General features: G+C 40.2%; 1 protein-coding gene across 1 annotated transcript; it reads left to right on the top strand.

The window, feature by feature from the left end:
- Positions 1-148: 148 nt before the first annotated feature.
- Positions 149-18,129, top strand: LOC115043063 (6-phosphofructo-2-kinase/fructose-2,6-bisphosphatase 4-like). Its single transcript, XM_029501147.1, is given in 21 exon segments — positions 149-299; positions 1,664-1,810; positions 2,071-2,157; positions 2,248-2,335; positions 2,478-2,538; positions 2,614-2,698; positions 2,800-2,956; positions 3,097-3,231; positions 12,832-12,948; positions 13,055-13,151; positions 13,997-14,063; positions 14,172-14,246; positions 14,318-14,374; positions 14,501-14,622; positions 14,687-14,894; positions 16,047-16,193; positions 16,291-16,395; positions 16,475-16,604; positions 16,827-16,889; positions 17,005-17,069; positions 17,659-18,129. Coding segments are annotated over 21 exon segments (2,121 nt in total). The 5' UTR covers positions 149-200; the 3' UTR covers positions 17,668-18,129.
- Positions 18,130-20,448: the final 2,319 nt, after the last annotated feature.

The following is a 20,448-nucleotide window of genomic DNA, read 5'->3' on the forward strand; positions in this document are numbered from 1 at the left end:
AAACCTGCAGGACAGTGTCCCTCCAGGACCGGAGTTGGACGACTCTGGTCAAAGCCGTAGTGTACACATAGGCAAATTTATTTGCATGCTTCCCTTCACATTGGTTACAGTTAAGAGTGGGTTCAGTGCGTACTTTCTAAAGGATGGGAAGACAAGGTAGAAAGCTGTACTGAAGAAAGTAAAGCTGAAAAAACGCTGTGATGGCATCTGGTCTGATTCCCGGATGCCATGTGATGAGTGACCTACTGACAATTCGGGAAAAAAATATCATCCTAACTCTGGTTGAACCTCAATGTAAGGTCAGTTCAATTCAATGCAGTCTCTTCAAATAATCTTTGTAAATGCATGTTTTGAAAATTGTACTTTTTGTAGGCAACACTACAGATTTTTGTCATTCTTCAAAATGATGAAAATTAACCGTCATTGAGCAAAAAGTGATTACGTAATTAGAGAAGGCCAGGTGGTTTTCCTTGGAATAAATTCCAGATTTGTGTCACATTTTCAAAGCACTTAAAAGAGCCAGGAAGTGATTAATAGCAATATAAACATGCGACAGGCCAAAAAAATAAATATAAAGGAAATATGACCTATAGAGGATTAAATACTTCAATAGCAGTTAGTCTGATGTCAGTCTTACAATGTCAAATGTGTCAAATGTCATTTCTTGTTTTGTGAAAATTTTTAGAGGTTACTCGTGTTTTGCTTAAGGGATTCTTACATTACAGAGAGTTGCATGCATTGAAAATAGAAATCACTAAAAATCAAAAACTACTACTACTACTATTAGAACTTTTAGAAGAAAGGAAAGACTTTACAACATATTCTACCTGTCCCACTTATCTCTAATAAAATAATCAACCAAAGAGAAGTCAACCAAAGTGTTTTTTTCTTTTTTTATAGTTTGTTTTATAGACAGCTATAACTGTATCATTAACATTACAGTTCCAACAGATGTCCAAATTAATCATTAACAGACAAAAGACCACACTTGCAATCCCATAATTTGTGTGCTATGGTTGCGGATGAATTGCCCGTGGTGACTCAAACAGCGTATAGTTAGGACTGTAGCCAGTGAAGAGCCCTGGTACCAACCTAGTTTTTTGAAACGTGTTAAAAAATGCTTCTTGCAGAGCATCAGCGGCAGATAAAAAGAGGTCAGTTGTCTCTCTGAGGAGCAGTCTAATTGGTCTGCAGTGCTGTGAAACTATAATCAGAAGTCACAAAAGTATGATCTGGTTAACATCTTCAGCTCATAGGTTGAATGGAAATTTTCATGACTCATCTTAACTTAAAAGTAATAAGTTGATTATAGAAGGAAGAACCAGAGGCAGGAAATAGCTGATTTCAGGCCGATAGCAGATGAAACAACATCTTTGTAAGAACATGTGTGGGCCCCAAAGTTTACACAAAGACTTACACATATTAGTCTTCAAAGCAGGTTGACACAGTAAAAATAATCTTCTAGGGGGCTTCATTACTGTTATTTTAATATTTAGTGCATTAATTTATAATCCAGTCAATTTTTCTAAGATAAGGAGACTTTGCTTCATCTTTTTATGCTTCAGTTAAAATGGAAGGTAAAATCAGCTTCAACACATATGCACAAGACTTGTGTCATTATATTTAACAAAAGAAAATGAAAATGACTTCTTGTGTATTTCAGCTCATAAAAACAACTGTGGCACAGGTACTGGAAGCCAGTGAGACCGCAGGTGTGAGTCCAGGCTGGCGTCGTTTAGGCTGCGGTGTGGTGTGTCTCGTTGAGGATGAGTCTAATCAGTCCCACTTTCTGCGTCTCTACTGTGTAAAGGTAAGATGAACTGCACAAAATGTCCCACACACTCCACCTGCTCTCATCAGTACATATACTGTAACATGTTTCTCTCAATGACATGGCTGCTCATATATTGTCCTCTTAAAGGTATTAGTTCAGTTGCACGTGTTAAAATAAACGTGGGCTGCTTCCATGAATGTGTTATTTCCTTTAGTGACAACAGAGTGTACTCAGAGTGTGTCTGTACTTTTCCTCATGCAACTGCTGTAATAGTTGTTGCCTTTTCTTAAACACAGCGTGCCAAGTTGCTGTGGGAGCAGGAGCTGTACATCCCCTTCGAGTACACAGCACCTCGCACATTCTTCCACACTTTTCCTGCAGATGTAGGTGACACCATGTTTAAGAATCAGTGTGTGTAACATCTCTTATCAGAGTATTTGCTAGTTTAAAATGTAATAACTGTTTTTCCACAGCACCAAAGGATAGGTTTCAACTTTGCAAATGAGACGGAGGCAGAGGAATTTTATCATGTAGTAAAAGCTGTCCAAAAACAAAGACCAGGTCAGGATAATGAGATATAGATGACTCGTTTATCAAGATATATGGAATATGTTTTTCAAGCTCCAAATAAAACACGTAGCAGTGGTTGAAGCTATTATTCTGTCCTTTCTTACTAGTTTCCGTTTATTCCTTTCATTTGCAGAAATGATTACAAACATGATTAAGATGGTAGACACTGAAGTAGCAGACTCACCTGATTCAGGGTAACAATATTAAGACATTACTAATGTAAAGTGCAGCAAAAGCGGTGGATTGAAGTTTATTTCTCTTCCCTAAAGAGTGAAACCAGTGGAGCCCTCAAACACGGAGGATCACTTCCCTGTGGTCAAACCATGTAGCAGAGTTACATCAACCAACAATGCAGTGAGTCAAAATTTGTGCATGAAACGCTCAAAAATGAGCCAAGTTAAAGGAAAAATAAGCTCTTTATAATCAGTCTCATTCTGTGCCATGTCTACATGAAGAAGTTCAAGGATCTGGACCCCGCCATGACAAGGCTGTTGAAGCAGGCAGAGCTCCCTCTGGAAGAGTTGAAGGACAGAGATATTGCTGAGGTTGTTGACTGTATTATAAATAAATTTGGAGGAATAACGGCTGTGCAAAAAGTGCTAAGACATAAAGGTAAGGCATCTTCAAATCTAGTGAAGTGGTTTCTTCTTTGGACAATTATAAACACTGTACATGGTTTATTTTTCATTTTTATTTTGTTAAGCAAAAGTAATTCAGAGTTTTAAAAGATGTTCCTTTGACATGTCTGATAGACTCAGTGTCCGAGACACTAACAAAACCAGAAGGATGTCATCATCTCCCAGCAGAAGAGACAGAACCAACTTCAGATTCCTCCTCCAAATTCTCCCGTTCCAGAGTTGATCAGAAAGAGTGCAAGTTTTAAACTTGTAAGTAGATCAGGATACACACAATTTCAGTTCTATGATATAGAATGATGTGCAATGTGCTCTTTGAGCTTCACTTTCCTTTGTGGTATTAGGTGAGCTCCTCACCAGATCCAGAAAACGGGGACGACATCCTGACTGTGCTGACAAAAGCATTACAAAACCAGCTGCCCCAGCAAAACACAAGCACAAATGGAAGTAAAATGCTCAAGATGGCACCTTGCACCTTGAAGAAATATTGATCTTTAAGAATGATATAATTAGGATTTGTGATCATGGGTGGCATGGTGTAATGCTGGTTACTGTTGTTGACCCACAACAAGAAGGGTCTGGGTTCGATTCTGGGAATCTCCAATAGTGTTTCTGTGCTACATTGCTAAACTGTGGAATTAGCAGATAAAAGAAAATGTTGAGGGCGTTTAGGGATTACAAATTTGGGAACACACCATGTGAACAGATCCCTCCTGAAGGCAGATAATTAATGCAAACCCACTTTGGCTAGTATTGTACTGATAGTGTAGCAGCCATAATCAATACATTTGTTCTGACTTTCGGCTTAAAGTCGGCTATAAAAAGCGTCGGCCCTTCACCGATCATCCTCCCTGAACACGGCCTCAGTTTCTGGAGAATCCAGTGCTCTTCGGAGGGAGAGTGATCTGTTATATTCTCTATGAGCGATAGGCTGCAGATCCTCAGCTGAGGGAATGTGTTACATATGCAAGCTTATTGGCCATATGGAAGTAATGGGACCAAACGAAGCCATGTATTTACAGTAACGCAGCCATCAGCAGCAGTGTTTCACCCAATAATAATAATTAAAAAAAACACCAATCACAGGATGTGTTTTATTATTTATTCAAGTCTGCCTTTCCTGGGAAAATGAAAAGTCATAAGTATAAAATGCCAATCATGCTTAACAAAACATTTTAAAGTACCATTTACTGCAGGCCCTTTTCCTCATACTCCAGTTGCTCAATCTCAAATTTTAGTTTCTTGATTTGCAACTTTTTTCTGATTATCCAGCACTAGATTTCATTTATAAAGGCCCCCCACATTGTCTGCTCCAGCATGTATGAATAGGACATCAAGCAACAGAGATGAGTGAGATAGACTTTTCAGTTATATTGGTGTAGTGTGTTCATCTTTGGTAAGGATTACTTCTAAAAAGTAGACATAGGACTGAAATTATAAAGCCCTTACCCCTTGTTTTTTTTTCTGTGGGCCTACAGGTGGAGGCCACAGGCTGAAGGGAGGGTTGCACAACGTCCTCTCCCTGCGACATTAATGAGCAAGAAAATGAATTGTCTTTAATTTAATAGGATTTTACTTTGAAAGGATGAATAAAATTTTTTTGATGAAATTCTTAGATTATTAAAATATCTACCCCAAAGGTACCTCTGAATACACTGAATAGTGTCTCCTAATCATTGATCTCCACCTGTGGAATAGTTAACAGTATATGACAACTCTCTTTGACAGTCACCTCTGTGTGGGGGTCACCAAGGGTGTGTGCTGGCGGCTTGAGCAACTTCACAGTGTCTCCCTCAACTGTAAATTAGATTAAGACTTTTCTCACCTTGTCACACCGTGGTGAGGTTGTCTTGTCTGGGCTTACTGTGTCTTGTCATTTCCTGTTTTATTTTGAAATGCCTAACTCTCCTCTCGTTTCAGAACACTTGCCCTTCCTCATGTCTCCTGTGTGCCCTCATGATTACCAATTGTCTCCACCTGTTCCCCATTTTCCCCCACAGTTCAAATAGTCTGTCTTCCCCTTGTCTTGTGCCAGTGTGTCGTCGATTCGTGTCTCACACCAGGGCACAATTTCTATACGCGTTAGCCCTTTTTCCCCATAGCCTTTTATTCTTTCCTCTGCATGAGTGACTTTTTGTTTGTAAATTCTTTGGATAGATTAATGTTCATAGCTTTTGTGATTTTTGAGTTTTAATAACGTTTTCATAGAAGTACCTTGATCCTCCGCTTAGTAGCGTGAGTGAGTTTCTCTTTTTTTATTAGTCAGGTTTTTCCTCCCTACTGAGTGTTTTTTGTTTTCCCCCTTTTTTCCTTGTGACATCCCTTTAAGTTAATGTTTCATAGCCCTGTTTCCTTTTTTCACTTGGGTCTGAGATCATTGCTGCCAAGAATAAAGTCTGTGTCTTACAAAGCCTCTGCATCTGAGTCCTATCTGAGTCCTGGCCTGACACACCTGAGAAACAATAAATATGCATTTGGTATTTTACCACCAAAGCACTTATACATACCCTGGAAAAAGAATAGCTGCTGGGAGCTGCCAGCACCGGGGTCTGACTGAACACCACCTTGTACCCCCTCCATGATCGGCCGCCCTTCATTGTTTGCAAAAGCCCAGCTCCTCTGAGGCCCTGTAATCTGCCGGAACGGGCCCCTCCAGTCTTTCTCCACTCATTTTTCTTCTTGTTTGCCTCAGATAATATTAACACGTAATATGTTACGTTGTGTATCATCCACATTACACTAAAGTAGTGATGAATACAAACCACTTTGCATGATATTCTTGTGCTTGGTCCAGATTTGCTGCCTAGCACTACAACTGATAGAACAGATAGAAAATAGCTTAGACTTTATCACAAATAAGACAAATCAAATAAATTTCACTTTGATTTGGCCCTAATCAAAGGGATTTCCATGTATGGCTGTGTTGAGCTTCCTCCGTAGTGTACTCCTCTGGTGGACACTGGTCTACAATGAGCTCACTCATTGGAAAGGTGACTTGGGACCTGACTTGAAATGAAGCCTTCATTGAAAGTGTTGCTCTGTAACAGGTGGATGATAAACAAGAATGAACATCTTTCCCAGCTGTGGGTCCATTGTGGGTTGAAATGGTGTAAATTCTCTAAATTTGCAGTTAGTGGAATGATTAAAGCGGAAGAATCTTCGGGGGTCATCTGGGGTCATTTTAGGGTCCGGGGACAGCACCTGAAAGCAGCTGTGGTAGCTGTACACGACGGTGCACGAGGACAATTAACTGCCCCCCCCCCACCACCACCACCACCACCACCGTACACGTGCTCGTGCGCGCGTCCGTGCCCGACAAAGCGCGTGCCCCCCCGCTCTCCCTCACTTCATTCATCGCCTCACACTTTGCTCCGGCGGAGACTGACGCTCTTATCAGCCCGGGAACAGAAGACTCCACACCGGGACCATGAGGGGCTCCTGCTGCCCCAGAAACACGCAGGACCGGGCAGGTAGGGCCCAAACTCCGGCTCAGTGCCCACTTTTGGCTCTCTTTTGGCTCTCTTGTCATTTCTGTGCCACTCTTCTGAGCGGTTGGAGCCGCCGAGCAGCTGCGCTAGCAGGCGGATGAAGTAAACAAGTCTGTGTCACGTAGACATGAGAGGCTTCAGGGCTGACAGGGCTTTCCACCGAGCACAGGCGGGACAGGATGACACACACGTCTGAAAAGCACTCGGTGTGTGAAGGTTTCCTGTAACCAAGAAATAGTTTGTCACTTTGCACCTGGTAGAGATGTGGTGGTTAGCATCTTCATGTCCTCGGCTAAGCCTGTCTGCAGCGGCTGGTTAGCTAACATATAAGCTAGCTGCTGGGCTGACAGTTTTCCTGTGTACAAAACATGACTGTGGTTTTCTTTTTGTACAAAGTGTCCTTTCACTTTGATGTGGAGGGGGAGAAAAACAAAGCACAACAAAAGAGATCTGCAGCTTTAGATACAAGATCCAAGCTGCTGCCTTAGTCTGTTGTGGATCATTGAAAAGAGCACTGAAGACATTTGTGGGGTTAGTGATGATATTGGGTTGTAATGTTTAATGTCAGGACATGTCAGGCTAATGGTTTTTACCAACTTTGACCTCTCCAAAGCTTATTTCATTTTAAGCTTTTTTAAAATGTCTCCAGAGAAACTCAATTCTTCCTGCTGGTCTTCCAAAAGCCTTCTTGGCCATCATTAATGTAGCCTCCTATTGTGGCTCACACAGTGGTTATCAATGAAATACAAACAGCTATGCTTGTATATCTTGCAGCCCAAATAATAATTTGACTCAATTCTAAGTAATGTTTCCTGTAGTAGTGTGCTTTGTGTTTACACATGGGGCAGATGGGGAAGAGATTTCCCTGCTAATTTGGGAGCAAAATCCTTGTCTAAGAGGTGCTCTGTGTTTACATTTGTATTCTGTCAAACTTGGCCAACATTAGTTTCCTGTTGTTGAAGTTTCTGAGTGAATACACTGCATGTTCAGAGCAGAATTAAGTGTGAACAAACATAAATCACATCTGAACCTATTCTAATAACATGGCCAGCATAATCCACCAAAGTTATTATCAGAGGGACTATTATGTAATACTATTAGTCATGTAGCCTGGATGTTGACATTGTGTGACTGTGCTGTCATGTTGATGAACACCTCGTTGAAAAAACAAACCAGGACAGCTTTGTATCCTTAGGGAAGCATTCTTCTGCTGCTCCTTATACAAATATGGTCACAGTGGTTTCAATGTTTTTGGTCCAAGCTGCTGTGGCAGATGTACGAGGGATGAACAGAGCTCAGGCTGTGTCAGTGAGTAGGTGATGTTCTTTGCTTGCTGTCTGTCTGTCTGCCTACACACAAGAGAGGTGGGGCTGAGCAGAAAAAGAGGAAAAACAAACTAGAAAATAAAACATCCAGCTGATTGTTTGGCTGCTTGACTTGATTCAGAGGGCTCGTGAACAAATTTGAACAGCACCTTTCTTTTTTTTTTCCAGGATTTTTGTATAATTGTCTTTGTCTCAATGCACATGAGGCTGCTCTCATTGTTAAAAATACTAAGAATATGATGCCACAAATAGACTGTAACATCATCAAGGTCGCTGTGTCTTCGAGAGCGCCCACATAGTATGTATATTAAAGCTGCAGAGGGAGAGAAATACGCTTCAATGCATCCAGAAGATCCAACATGGATTATACACCTATATAATTTCACCGTCACCGCACTATATCCCACAGGATATTAGTCTTATTCCTTTGAACGCTTCCTCACAAACACAGCTGCAATCAGTCTGCTTTTCCTAACCCCTTCTTACAATCTCTTCATTTTGTCCAATAATAATAATAATACATTTTTTCCACTTTTATCTAGGCCACTTCCTTATTCTGAAATATCAAAAATCTTCCTTTTTCCTCTGGCTCTCTCGCTCTCTCTTCATCTGTGTTACAGTCCAGCTGCACCTCCCTTCTTCCCTTCCCTCCCCTGCCTGCTCTTTATCTGGGGGAAAGTTCAACCGCTCACCCAGAATCTCATTATAGGCTTCAGCCAGAGATGGAGCCCACATGTGTATGTGTTATGCTTCTGCAGTAAGTGTACGCCTGCTCCCTCTACTGACCTGGCTGAAGTTGTACATCTGTTAGCAGTAAATTACCAGGATGTTTGTGCAGTGGAGACGTTAATGTTTTCTCAGTCTCGAACACAACTGCTCCTTCTATGCTTGTAACTTAATCAATCCTGACTTTTATAATTGTTATGTCGTCTGACAAAGTCACTAAATACAGAAGTTTGAAGACAAAGACACTGCTGTGTTCTCAGCTGTATTTACATATAATGCTATTTGTTAACAGGACTTACATTGCTGTAGTGCTGTAAGCTTATTAGTTGGTGTTTCTTTCATTTATTATTATGATCTGCTAGTTCCTGTTGGTCAGTATTGTTTATGGCTTTGCTCTTCACTCCCCCTTCTTGTGCTCTCTGCTTTCACTATGCCTTTAATTCAGTTATTTCTCTGCCTCCTTTAGTGATAATGAAGCCGTGAAAGGCGAGTGTGTACACTAGGCAGGCTCACCGTCCACCCCACTTTCATAGCAAGTACACAATGCCACCTGGTGTCTCATCCTTGTCACTACAAGGTTTGTCAAAACAAACTTGAAAGCTGTCTCTGTTGTCTGTCAAAACATGGATGGAATGAGTTCTATCGACCATGTCTTAAATTTCTATTGGGGAAAAGTTATTTTGCGATAATTGTGCTTCGTTTAATCATAGTTTTATCACCCAGCCCTACTTCCAGATATTTCAGAATACTGTCAAGTTGCCAACCATTTTTCAATTACTAGAAAGTCACACTGTTGCTTCTGTCCTCCAGGCTTTTTGTTGTTGTTGTTGTTGTTGTGTCTTGCAGAGAGGGTACAAACAAATGAATAGAGAAATATTCATGCTTTAATTGAACACAAGACTTTTTGAAAACCGAATCTAAACGACTACTCATCCATCCACCCATTATCCGCAGCACTGTGTGCAGGGTCGTAGGGTTAGAGTTAAGGTCAGCCAGTCCCATCTGACATTATGCAAGGGCAGTGGAGGCCCTGGACAGGTCACCAGGCTTTCACAGCACCGATGACACATAACAACCAGTTAAACTCACTAAGTAGTGAGATGTCCCCATGTTACTGAACCCATCCTATGGACTTGGACCAAACGCTGTTGACAACAATTGCAAATTGAGATTTTTAAAGTAATGGCACAGTGACAGTACATTCAACAGTAATGGCACTTCTTTAAGCACATTTCATTTTTATTGCATCTTTTTACAATGCAAAATAAAGAATCTTGAACACAAGTTGCAGAGTCATGACATTTGACAATATTGCCGTTGTAAAAAATATCTCCACACTGACAGGCTGTGCTGAGTTAGTGTGTCTGATGTTAGCACAGATGACTGGTCACAAGGCGGGTGCGTGGCGGCGGCTCCTCGGGGTCGTGACGGGGTCGTGACGGGGTCGTGTGAGACCTTCGGCTGCTTCAGTTTCCTCAATAATGTTTATCAGGTACCAGCAGCCAGCACGCCCGCCCTATTCCCATCCGACCGCTCCCATTGGCTGCCGCGGCTGAATCCTCTTCTCTGATTGGTCCAGCCACCCGCTGCATTCACTGGACATGTGTGCTGCGCATGAACAGCTCGGCGCTTGTTTTGTTTTTTTTTATTCCGACGGCGGCTTTCCCCGCTGCGCCTCTCCGGTCTTTACGGTAACGCTTCTTTGTTTGGGAAGGAGGATGCTGACTTTTGTCTGAAGTCAGAGAGGCAGCTGAAGTGTTTGTGGAAACTCTTCTCAAGGAACTATACTCTCCGTATTCCCTATATTCAGTAAAATATGAAGCTGGACCTAAATATAACAAATTCAAGTCCTCCTGCTGAAACCTATAACTCCAATATCCACTTTTCCTGAGAATAACTGTATACTTGAGTTAATTTAGTCACTTGTGAGTGCATCACTTGTGTTTCTCTCTAAGTCAACCATCAGATGAGTCAGTTTCCTTTATGATCTGAAGAAGTACACAGTGAGCTTGACTTATTTGGTGAAATTTACTTGCACTCATATTTTAGGTAAATAAATTAGCATTCTGAGACCTTTGTGCTGCACTTTAGTTTAAGCAGTACTGCCATGTGAATTGTGTAAAAATATCTTTTTTTTTTTTTTAGATATCCCATTTATTTATTTATATATGTATTAGAAGACTGTACAAACAACAAAAACAAAGAGTTTTCTGACTGTTAAAAGCTGGTGCTGACAAATGACTTTAGAAACATCTCTGGGATAGCACTGTAACTTGACATTACTAAATTATTGTAAACAGGGTAAATCTAACTATGTTAAGTGAAAGAAAACGTCCCAAATACAAGTCAAGCGAGCAAACATCGTGCTTTTCCTGCCTCTTCTTTGTTTTGCCCCTGAATTTGCGTTGCGCGCCTCTACCATTCGCTGCGGTAATGAGAAGCTGGTGTTCCTGGGCTGATTTGTGGCCATCCCCCCTCCTCAGCCTGCTGAATCAGACCTCCAGGGCTTCAGCCCCCTCAGTCTGGTCTGTAGTGAGGAGCATCCAGCATGTTGGACAACGAAGACTTTCTGTCGGACTCTTCCCCCAGAGAGCTGACTCAGAACCCGCTCAGGAAGATCTGGATGCCGTGCAGAAACGGCCACATAGCGCAGAGACGGGGTGAGACGCACCGGCCGGCGAGTGCCGCAAAGGATGTGGGAGGAAGCTGGTGTTACATGGGCTTCCTTCATTTTACCCATTATGCTGCCTTGTATTCACATACAGCCCATAAGGCCACTGGAGGATCGTTTGTTGAGAGATATTTGCGCAGGGTTTTTGGGGATGTTGTGCTGAATTCTGCTGCCTTCATAGTTTTGGAAATGTTGCATCATGCTGAGCTTTTTCTGGCTCACTTACACGCACGGAGGTAAATGGTCCATGGATTTACCACATCGAGCACTGAATATGTCCGATGTCAGTCCAGTCTGTGGGTTTGGGTCAGCAGCTGCTTTCCATTCAGGCCAGTCGGTCTTTGGCTGGTTCTCTCTCTCTGCAGATCAGCCTGTTTTTTGCTGAGTCAAGCTCTCCCTGTTTCAAGCTGTTTCCCTTATTAAAAACAAGGATGCAGCTAATCCGTTCCCCTCATTGGCACTCAACACTTGACCCTTCTTAACTTAACCACCTAATCATTTTGTGCTTTGTAGTGTCACTGAGAGAGTTGCAACAATAACCAGTGAACATGTGGATGAGGTGCTGAGGGTTTTATTGGTGAGGTGAGCTTTAATGATAGAAACTAACAATTTAAAGTGAATATGCTAAATTGTGTACATCTAAAAAGATGTGAAAATTAAAGATAGCTTCTCAGCTTGTCATATTCTCTCAGTAATTGTCAGATGAGGTGCAACAACATGCGTGAACACATTAGTGAAGTTGAAATTGTAGTTAGCTGGTGAAGATCAAAGTGACCTCTGTTACATGGCATCACCTTGTCTTTTAATTAACCATCAGTTGCCTCTGGCCAGCTTTTTCTGAATTCTGACTTCAGCTTTGACAAATTAAAACCTTTACCTTCTTCTGCTGCTCACCTGTTCATCTTCTCTCCGTCTCATTCACAGCCGTTCTCGAGCACGTCATGAACTCTTTCAGTTATTGGAATATTGATATATGCCGTCGCTCTTGCAGGGATTTGCAGGTGTTCTCATTTTCAGATATAATTATGAGTGACCTTGAAGACTAATTACATTTTTGCCAAGTTGAGCAATGATAACAACCCATGATGTGAAAGTGAACATTAGGTTTTATCATTTACTATGCTCCTGTGAAGATATGTTGGAGTTGCAATAGTTTTACTTCTGTGAACTCATCACTAGAAGTTAACTTTAATCATCATTATCAACCGTTGTGATGCCCTGCCATGATTGGTTTCTCTTGTCCCAATGTCCAACCATGGAGGAAGATCCAGAACGTTTGAGGATTTAAAACCCCCATTTGGTATCCATGTTGTGATCTGGTCTTTCACAACAACAGTATTAACGTGGAAACACGAGGAGGGAGGAGTTATCTGTTTCTGCTTAAAGTAAAACCAGATGTTTTGTGTTTTTTTTTGGATTCTTTAGCTTGAGTTACATGTATGCAGCACGTGAACTGCTCATGGCTTCCTGTTAATTGGGGGCTGAGATCCGATTGTTGTTGGACAGAGAGCCGATCTCATTTCACTTCTTTGAGCTTGGAAACGTTATGTGAACTGTTGTTTCTTGAAGAAGTCTTTTCTCTCTGAATTTTCCTGTTTTGATTTACATATTTATTATTTTTCTACTTTTTCTTTCGTTTCAGTTTGTATGACAAATTGCCCAACTCTAATTGTGACTGTAGGACTTCCAGCCCGAGGAAAGACTTACATTTCAAAGAAACTCACTCGATACCTTAACTGGATAGGTGTCCCAACCAAAGGTATGAGCTGGACTCCTCGACACTTACTCACAGACATGTACATGTGTGCAATATGAACCAGCTATATACTCTATAGTTAAACATGCAATATGTCTATTTCTGACAGAGTTCAATGTCGGCCAGTATCGGAGAGAATGTCTAAAGATCTACAAGTCCTTTGAGTTTTTTCGTCCAGATAATGAAGAAGGTTTAAAAATCAGACGGTGCGTATATGCTCATTTCTTCAGTGTGTGCAATGCAGAAGGAAGCTAACAAGGAGAAATTACAAATCAAAGGACCAACAATCAACCGAGCAGGACGCCATCTGCCAAGCTCATTGGTTTAGTGAAAATGTGCAGACTAGTGGTTGTACACAGTAACTACAGCATACAGGAGTACTGTTCCCACAGTCTGTATGGGCTGTATGAGCCTGAATAAAATACTTGTATACTTGAATAAGATATACAAAGAGAAAGTCAAATTCTAAGTAAACATAAGCTTAAATGTTAGTTGGGTTGTTCCATCAATCTATCGACCTCACAACAACATATTTTAAGTAATTTTGTTGACAAAAATATGTTCTTGGGGTCATTTTATTTTCTGACTGTAGTACTTTTTTGAAATGAAAACATTATCGATGTGTCTGGTGTAGGTTCCTGGTCATCCAGGTCATGGTAGTCCTTAGTGCTTCAGCCAAAAGGCGACCCAAAAGAAACCAGTTGCCATCAACTCAAGCACTTAAGGCAGTGTTAATGATGTAGCCCAAATGTTCAGTTTGAGTTACTTTTTAGCTTAAGTTAACAAACCGATCAACTCAAAGTTTGTTGACCTTGGAGTCAATACAGGTCGAGCTTTTCTGAGATGGAGAGAACTATAACTAACTTGTTGCCCAGACATCATGATAACTGTTAGTTTGGGACAAACCTCAACAAAAATCTTAAATATGAAATATGTAATGTAATATATCAATCATTCCAGCTTTCAAAAATCATAATATGTGACAAAATAATTGCACTGTTTCATTTTTAGCTGGCTGTTGTAGGGTAATTTGTCTACTCTCTTTAAACAGTCAGTGTGCGATGGCAGCACTTAATGATGTCCGGCAGTACCTGAGTGTTGAAGGAGGACAGGTGGCAGTGAGTATCTGGCACTATATGTCTGCTCGGCAAATAAATATTACACTTAACCCCCTATGCACTGTGTAAGTCAAGTGCTGAAGAAGTACTCTTTAATGCTTTTTTCAGGTTTTTGATGCCACAAATACAACAAGAGAAAGAAGAGGGACCATTGTCAACTTTGCTGAGCAGAATGGGTTCAAGGTATGTTAAGCATTGACTCTGTTGTCTTGAATCGATGGCCTCAGGTTTACTATTTTGTCTTGTCAATGCAGGTGTTCTTTGTGGAGTCAGTGTGTGAGGACCCAGATGTCATTGCACAGAATATAGTGGTAAGCATTGTATTGTTATTGTATTTGGTGTCAATCATAGAAAGTGGTGCTGCATTCTATAAGTGATACTTTTAAATGAACCAGTTAAAGACAAATTTCAATCATGGCACACGTGTCTCTTTGTAGCAAGTGAAGTTAGGCAGCCCGGACTATATTCACTGCAACACAGAGGAAGCCGTTGACGACTTCATGAAGAGAATTAAGTGTTATGAGTCTTCCTACCAGCCTCTGGACGAGGTTCTGGACAGGTGAGGACACATAAGTGATTTAGTTAAAGTGGCCGACAGCAGCTGACAGACTTTCTTGCTCCAGGGACCTGTCCTACATAAAGATCATGGATGTGGGCCATCGATATCTGGTGAACCATGTTCTTGACCACATCCAGAGTCGAATTGCCTACTACCTGATGAACATCCATATCACACCACGCTCCATCTACCTGTGTCGCCATGGTGAGAGTGACCTCAACATCAAGGGACGCATTGGAGGAGACTCTGGTTTGTCCAGCAGAGGACAGGAGGTGTGTATCTCTGTTGTGTACTGGCATAAGGAAAGCATTCGACAAAGTGAAACAGGATCGTGTTGCCTGTCTGTCATTTTGACAGTTGGGTTCAGAAAAATTTTAACTGTCACTATTTTTTATTTTTAAAAATAATGTGACATAGCCTGGAGTTATCAGCATCTAGCATCAGAAGCAACTCGTAATACATTTTTGAGGTCATGCAGAGTAATTTTCCAGAGACGATTGAGGGCTCCAAAATAGCACCGCTATTGTTTCTAAACAGGCAAATGAAAAACAATGCAAGGACCTCTAACCCAATGGTTCTCAACCTTTTGTCAGTGAAGTACCTCCTGTAAATCATTTTTTCAGCCGGCTACCCCCTAACGGTTAGAGGGTACTCAGCTAAAAAACCCTAAAGTCCTTTTAAGGGATTTTGAATTGATTGCTATTTTTAAAATATAAAATTGAGAACCACTGCTCAAACCTGTTGTAATCTACTGCCCTCTTGTGGTGGCTTTGGGTGTTGTCCTTACAAGATATCTTGATTTCCAGCTGTTGTTTTTATCTTTTCAGTCATTTTCCCGGGTCTCGTTTATTGAGGTTAGAAATTAAACTTGCTCAATGAGTATAACAGTATCAAATAAGTGACCAAACTACCGTATTACATTTTAGATATTATAAATCTGCAGAACCACGCCTTTCAGGAATAGTTCAGTATGTAGGTTAAGACCAGACAGACCAGACAGTTTGGGTCTTAAAAAAATGACAAACATCAGAAGTTAACAGTCAACAATATACACAGCAGTTCCTGGTCTCTGTCTACTTTCACACTCCTTTCTCTCCTTAAATCCAGCTGGTAAAAACCCACCATGAATACAGTCCTGTTTTTCTTTCCCACTGATGCCAAGTGCTTGTTTTTTCTAGCAACTGTTGGGTTTCTAACTATAATATACTATATAACTATAATATAGAAAAGCCGTGGCCTTTCCCTTTAAAGGCCATTAAGATTGTTGTGATTTGGAGTCCTTCAAACGAAATAGAATTGAAAAATTGAGCATTGCAGCTGTGCGCCTCAGGCAGTATATGTGCACTGCACGTCCCTGTTTATTCCTCAAGACCAAAACTGTCCATGTCTTACATATATTTGTAAAATGCTCTTTTGCTCTCTAGTTTGCCAGAAATCTGAGTAAGTTCATCCGGGAACAGAATATCAAAGATCTAAAGGTGTGGACCAGCCAGATGAAGAGGACCGTCCAGACAGCAGAGTGTTTGGGAGTGCCATATGAACAGTGGAAGTCTCTCAACGAAATACATGCTGTATGTTAAATTCTGTATTTGCCAAAAACTAATACAGCAGCACTTTTTAAGAATTTGTGTTCTCAAGGCAGTTGCGTCTTCTCTCATCTTTACCAAGGGTGTATGTGAGGAAATGATGTATGAGGAGATTCAAGAGCATTACCCTCTCGAGTTTGCACTGAGAGACCAAGACAAGTACCGCTACCGCTACCCAAAGGGAGAGGTGAGATTGGGATTCCCTCACATATCATTGATATTTTCATGTGCATTGGTGCTTCCAACACTGTGTTTGTTCTTCTCAGTCATATGAAGACCTGGTGCAGCGGCTGGAGCCTGTGATCATGGAGCTGGAAAGGCAGGAGAACATTCTAGTCATCTGTCACCAAGCTGTGATGCGCTGCCTTCTGGCATATTTCTTGGACAAGACTGCAGGTATGAAGAACTTTCTGTATTTAATATGGACATGAAATACAGTTATTGGATATAAATGCAGCACTAATCCTGATTTCAGACATTTAATTGAAATATTGAATATGCTTAATTCCCTTGAGAACATCTTTGTAAAATACATCTGGACAAACACGTAACATGCAACTTGGCTTTTAGTTGGAACATAAGAAGATTTTTTTTGTTAATTTGTTTCTACCTTCCCAGATGAGTTGCCTTATCTAAAGTGCCCTTTGCACACGGTGCTGAAGTTGACCCCTATGGCTTATGGTAGGTTATTTTCTCCTGGTTAATATATATTTAAAAAAAATCCTTATTTGTAATCATAATCCCTATTTATTTAGGCTGATAATTAAAATGTTTTGTTTTGTTCTTTCTTTCTTAGGATGTAAGGTTGAGTCTGTGTTTTTAGGCGTGGAAGCTGTGAACACACACAGAGACAGACCAGAGGTAGGTGTCCAGGCCAGCTCTGAGTGATTCTCTTGGTAAAGGTGGCAATAAAATGCAAACAGCACAATGCAGCAAGGTGTTTCAACACACTCCAATGCTCATCCAGAAAACTCCTCAAAGGGTGTGTACTTTCAATTTTGCATGTCGTTTTTGAAAAATAGGCTACTAAAATTCATTACAATAACCCAGAAAAAAGAAATTCCTAGTGAAAACTGTCTTTTAGGAGTCAACATATTCAAATTTCAACCAAAATATTCTCATGATGAAAAATGCTGCAGGGATAAGAATCATCATGCTGGTGGGATCATGTTTTTATGAAGTGATTTACGGTAGTTTTCAAAATATCTAGTATTGCTACATAACTTAGAAATATGATATTATTATTATTATTATTATTATTATTATTATTATTATTATTATTATTATTATAGGCCACATGGCCTGAACCTTCTTCAGTACAATTTCAGGACAGCCTCGTCCGTCACCTCGTTTCATCAGGAGAATATCTCACAGAAACACCAGACACTCCATGAAACTGAAACAGGCCCCGCAGTCAGTGCTGATCCGTCCCTTTCTTCTTATTGCACAGAGAATGTAAATGTTTGGCACAGAGGAAGCTGAGTTCAGTCTCCACCCACCAGTGATCCCTGAGGGCCACCAAGACAACTGTGACATCCCTTAACTCTGCTTCCTTTATCTCACTGACAACAGAAATGGCCAGCATCATGCTGTTCTGTTTGTATGTAGGATCTTCATAGCTGGAATCCCGTTTCAGGTTAAATCACCCAACTGTGTATGTGCCTGTGCACATAATGGAGCACTACATCAATATTTTGGCTGGTCCTGAACATCATCAGGTTTAGTTTCCAGGGTTAAGCGTGTGACTGCGGTCCATTATAATCAAAGGACATCATCGATTGTGATTAAGGTATTCTGTTTACACTGTAAAAATTAACATTATGCATTTTATTAAAAATATCAAATGTACTTCTGTTTTGTATGAACATGAAATCATTTCCATGTATTCAAGACAAATGTGACAAATTAAACCTCAACTTCATTTTTGCTGATTTTTTTTATTTTATCACAGAAATATATTTGTTTTAAGTTAAACTATTTTTCTATGTCCACACTTGCTTTGTGTTTGAATGTGAAGGGCAGTCCGTATTTAATCAAATCCCATCTCAATTTGCTGGAATCTAGATTTACTTTGTGTTTATAAATCATTGATTATTGATAGTGATGTTGGCAAAAGAACATGCTTGAATTATTAAATTAAATCAAATGATTTTATTCTCATGTTCTTGTGTTTATCAAGACTTCATTTTTCATTCATCTTCTACCGCTTATCTGCTTCTGGGTCACAAGGGATGCTGGAGCCAATCCAAGCTCACTTTGGGTGAGGGCGGGGTCACACAGACCAACAGAGACCGACAACCACTCACACTGCAGACAGTTTAGACAGTTAACCTCGGGCAGTTCTTTGGACGGTGGAGCATCCCTACGACCGGGAAGCGGATAAGCAGTTGAAGATGAATGAATGAATGATTTTGACAAAGATAAATTGCATTCTGAAAATTTCTTTGTCATACACATTGAGGAAAATGTCCCACTAAAAGTTTGACTGAAATGGATGGAACAATCATCATGAATACATTATACACTGTTTAAAGGTTGGTGATTAAAGACATTAAACATGAATTCATTTAAACCACAAAACTGACTAAATGAAAACAAGTTTTAGGCTTTAAACTGCAGTTTAAAGCTCACAAGCTCTGTCTGGAAAGTTTGAGGGTCACTTTATGTGCCTAATTCAGGTGGCTGAAGACTTCAGTTATTTTAGATGAGTTGTTAAAAATCGAATGGTCACTATGAACAGGACGAACACGCTAATCAAGCAGGAACTATCTCAGAGCTCGTACGGGCTCATTACGTGAGAGTCCCTGTAAAACCAACCATATTGTTTGTAGGATCAGAAGAAAGTAGATGAATCAGTAAGATGGTTATATGCTTTTAACACCAGTATATTTTTTTCCACATTTGAAAACTATGATGATACCAATAAAATCGCTCCCACATGGTCCGTTTGGAATTTTCCAGTCTGTGAGCAAAACTTTGACTTGACATGAGAGCTTTAATGTGTGTATCAAAGCTTCGTTAACAAAATGTCAGATGAGTAATATGGAGCAAGCTCAGTCTTTCTTTTATCTATTTCAGAATGTGGATGTCCAGCGCAGCACACAAGATGCTCTACAAACAGTCCCAGCTCACTCCTGATCTCCTGCACTTCCTGTTCAAGACAAAACCTCATCCCACTTTGTTAGGACTTATAAAAGCATTGTGCGAACGGTGCTGTTCACCTGCCTGCTGCAGCAGCATCGTCACTGATCTGGGAAGAAGACTGAAAACCTTCCTACACTCCAGCTGAAGCACTTTCACAAAATGTAATGTGTTTTTTGTTTGTTTGTTTGTTTTATCTGTTTTCTTGTGAACGGTACTGTTCCACAAAAATGCCATTTTTTATATGTGGGTCCACTATTATAACTGTAGTAGTCCCTTAACATCCCCTTTTCTTTTTCATGACATATTTATCTCTACTGTGTTGTGCTTTGTGTGTGTTGCCATTCGCTTGGAAATTTTTGAAGTTTTTTGTCTTCAGTGAAAATCATGTATCATAACCTTAAAAATACTGTGAGCAAACTGCAGTTACTTAGATTTTAAGTACTCCTGTTCAAAGTCTATGATCCTGGACTGCTGTGAAACTTTTCAAAAGATACAAATTAATATTTTAATTATGTGTTTTCCTTTGATGGATATCGATTTCTATTTTAAGAAAAAATAAGCTACCCTTTGTTCTTAATGCACCTACTCTGAGTAAAACTGATGTAAAATGAAGCTTAAAGCATTCCAGAGTCGGATATTAAACTCTTACACCTGAGCCTATTAAAAAACCCCAAATGTTGGAAACAGCATTACAAAGGTATCTTACTTTTTCTGCTAAATGTAGCTCGTACTTTGCAATTCAAAGCCCAGATGTGTTTGAAACATGAACTTCTGGAGTTTTGAGAAATCTGTCTCACATCTGACTTTTAGAAACATTTGCAGTGGCTGATGAATGATTTAATCATTTTAAATAAATACCTAATTTTATATTGGAAGGTAAAAAAATCTGTTTTGTACAAACTGTGCACGCATGTTTGTTTGATGTCGGTTTTGTGAGAAAAATCAACATGTACTGATGTGCTATATCATTTTGAGAATCCTGTAAGTAATTATATGTTTGATATTGTATACAACTGCACTGAAAAAAATATTCCAAAATGCCTTGTTTGTCTTCTGTTGTCACAATCTCAATAAACATAATGTTTAGGGGAAAGAC

This window comes from Echeneis naucrates, chromosome 5 (genome assembly GCF_900963305.1).
Source record: "Echeneis naucrates chromosome 5, fEcheNa1.1, whole genome shotgun sequence".
Taxonomy (NCBI): Eukaryota; Metazoa; Chordata; class Actinopteri; order Carangiformes; family Echeneidae; genus Echeneis; species Echeneis naucrates.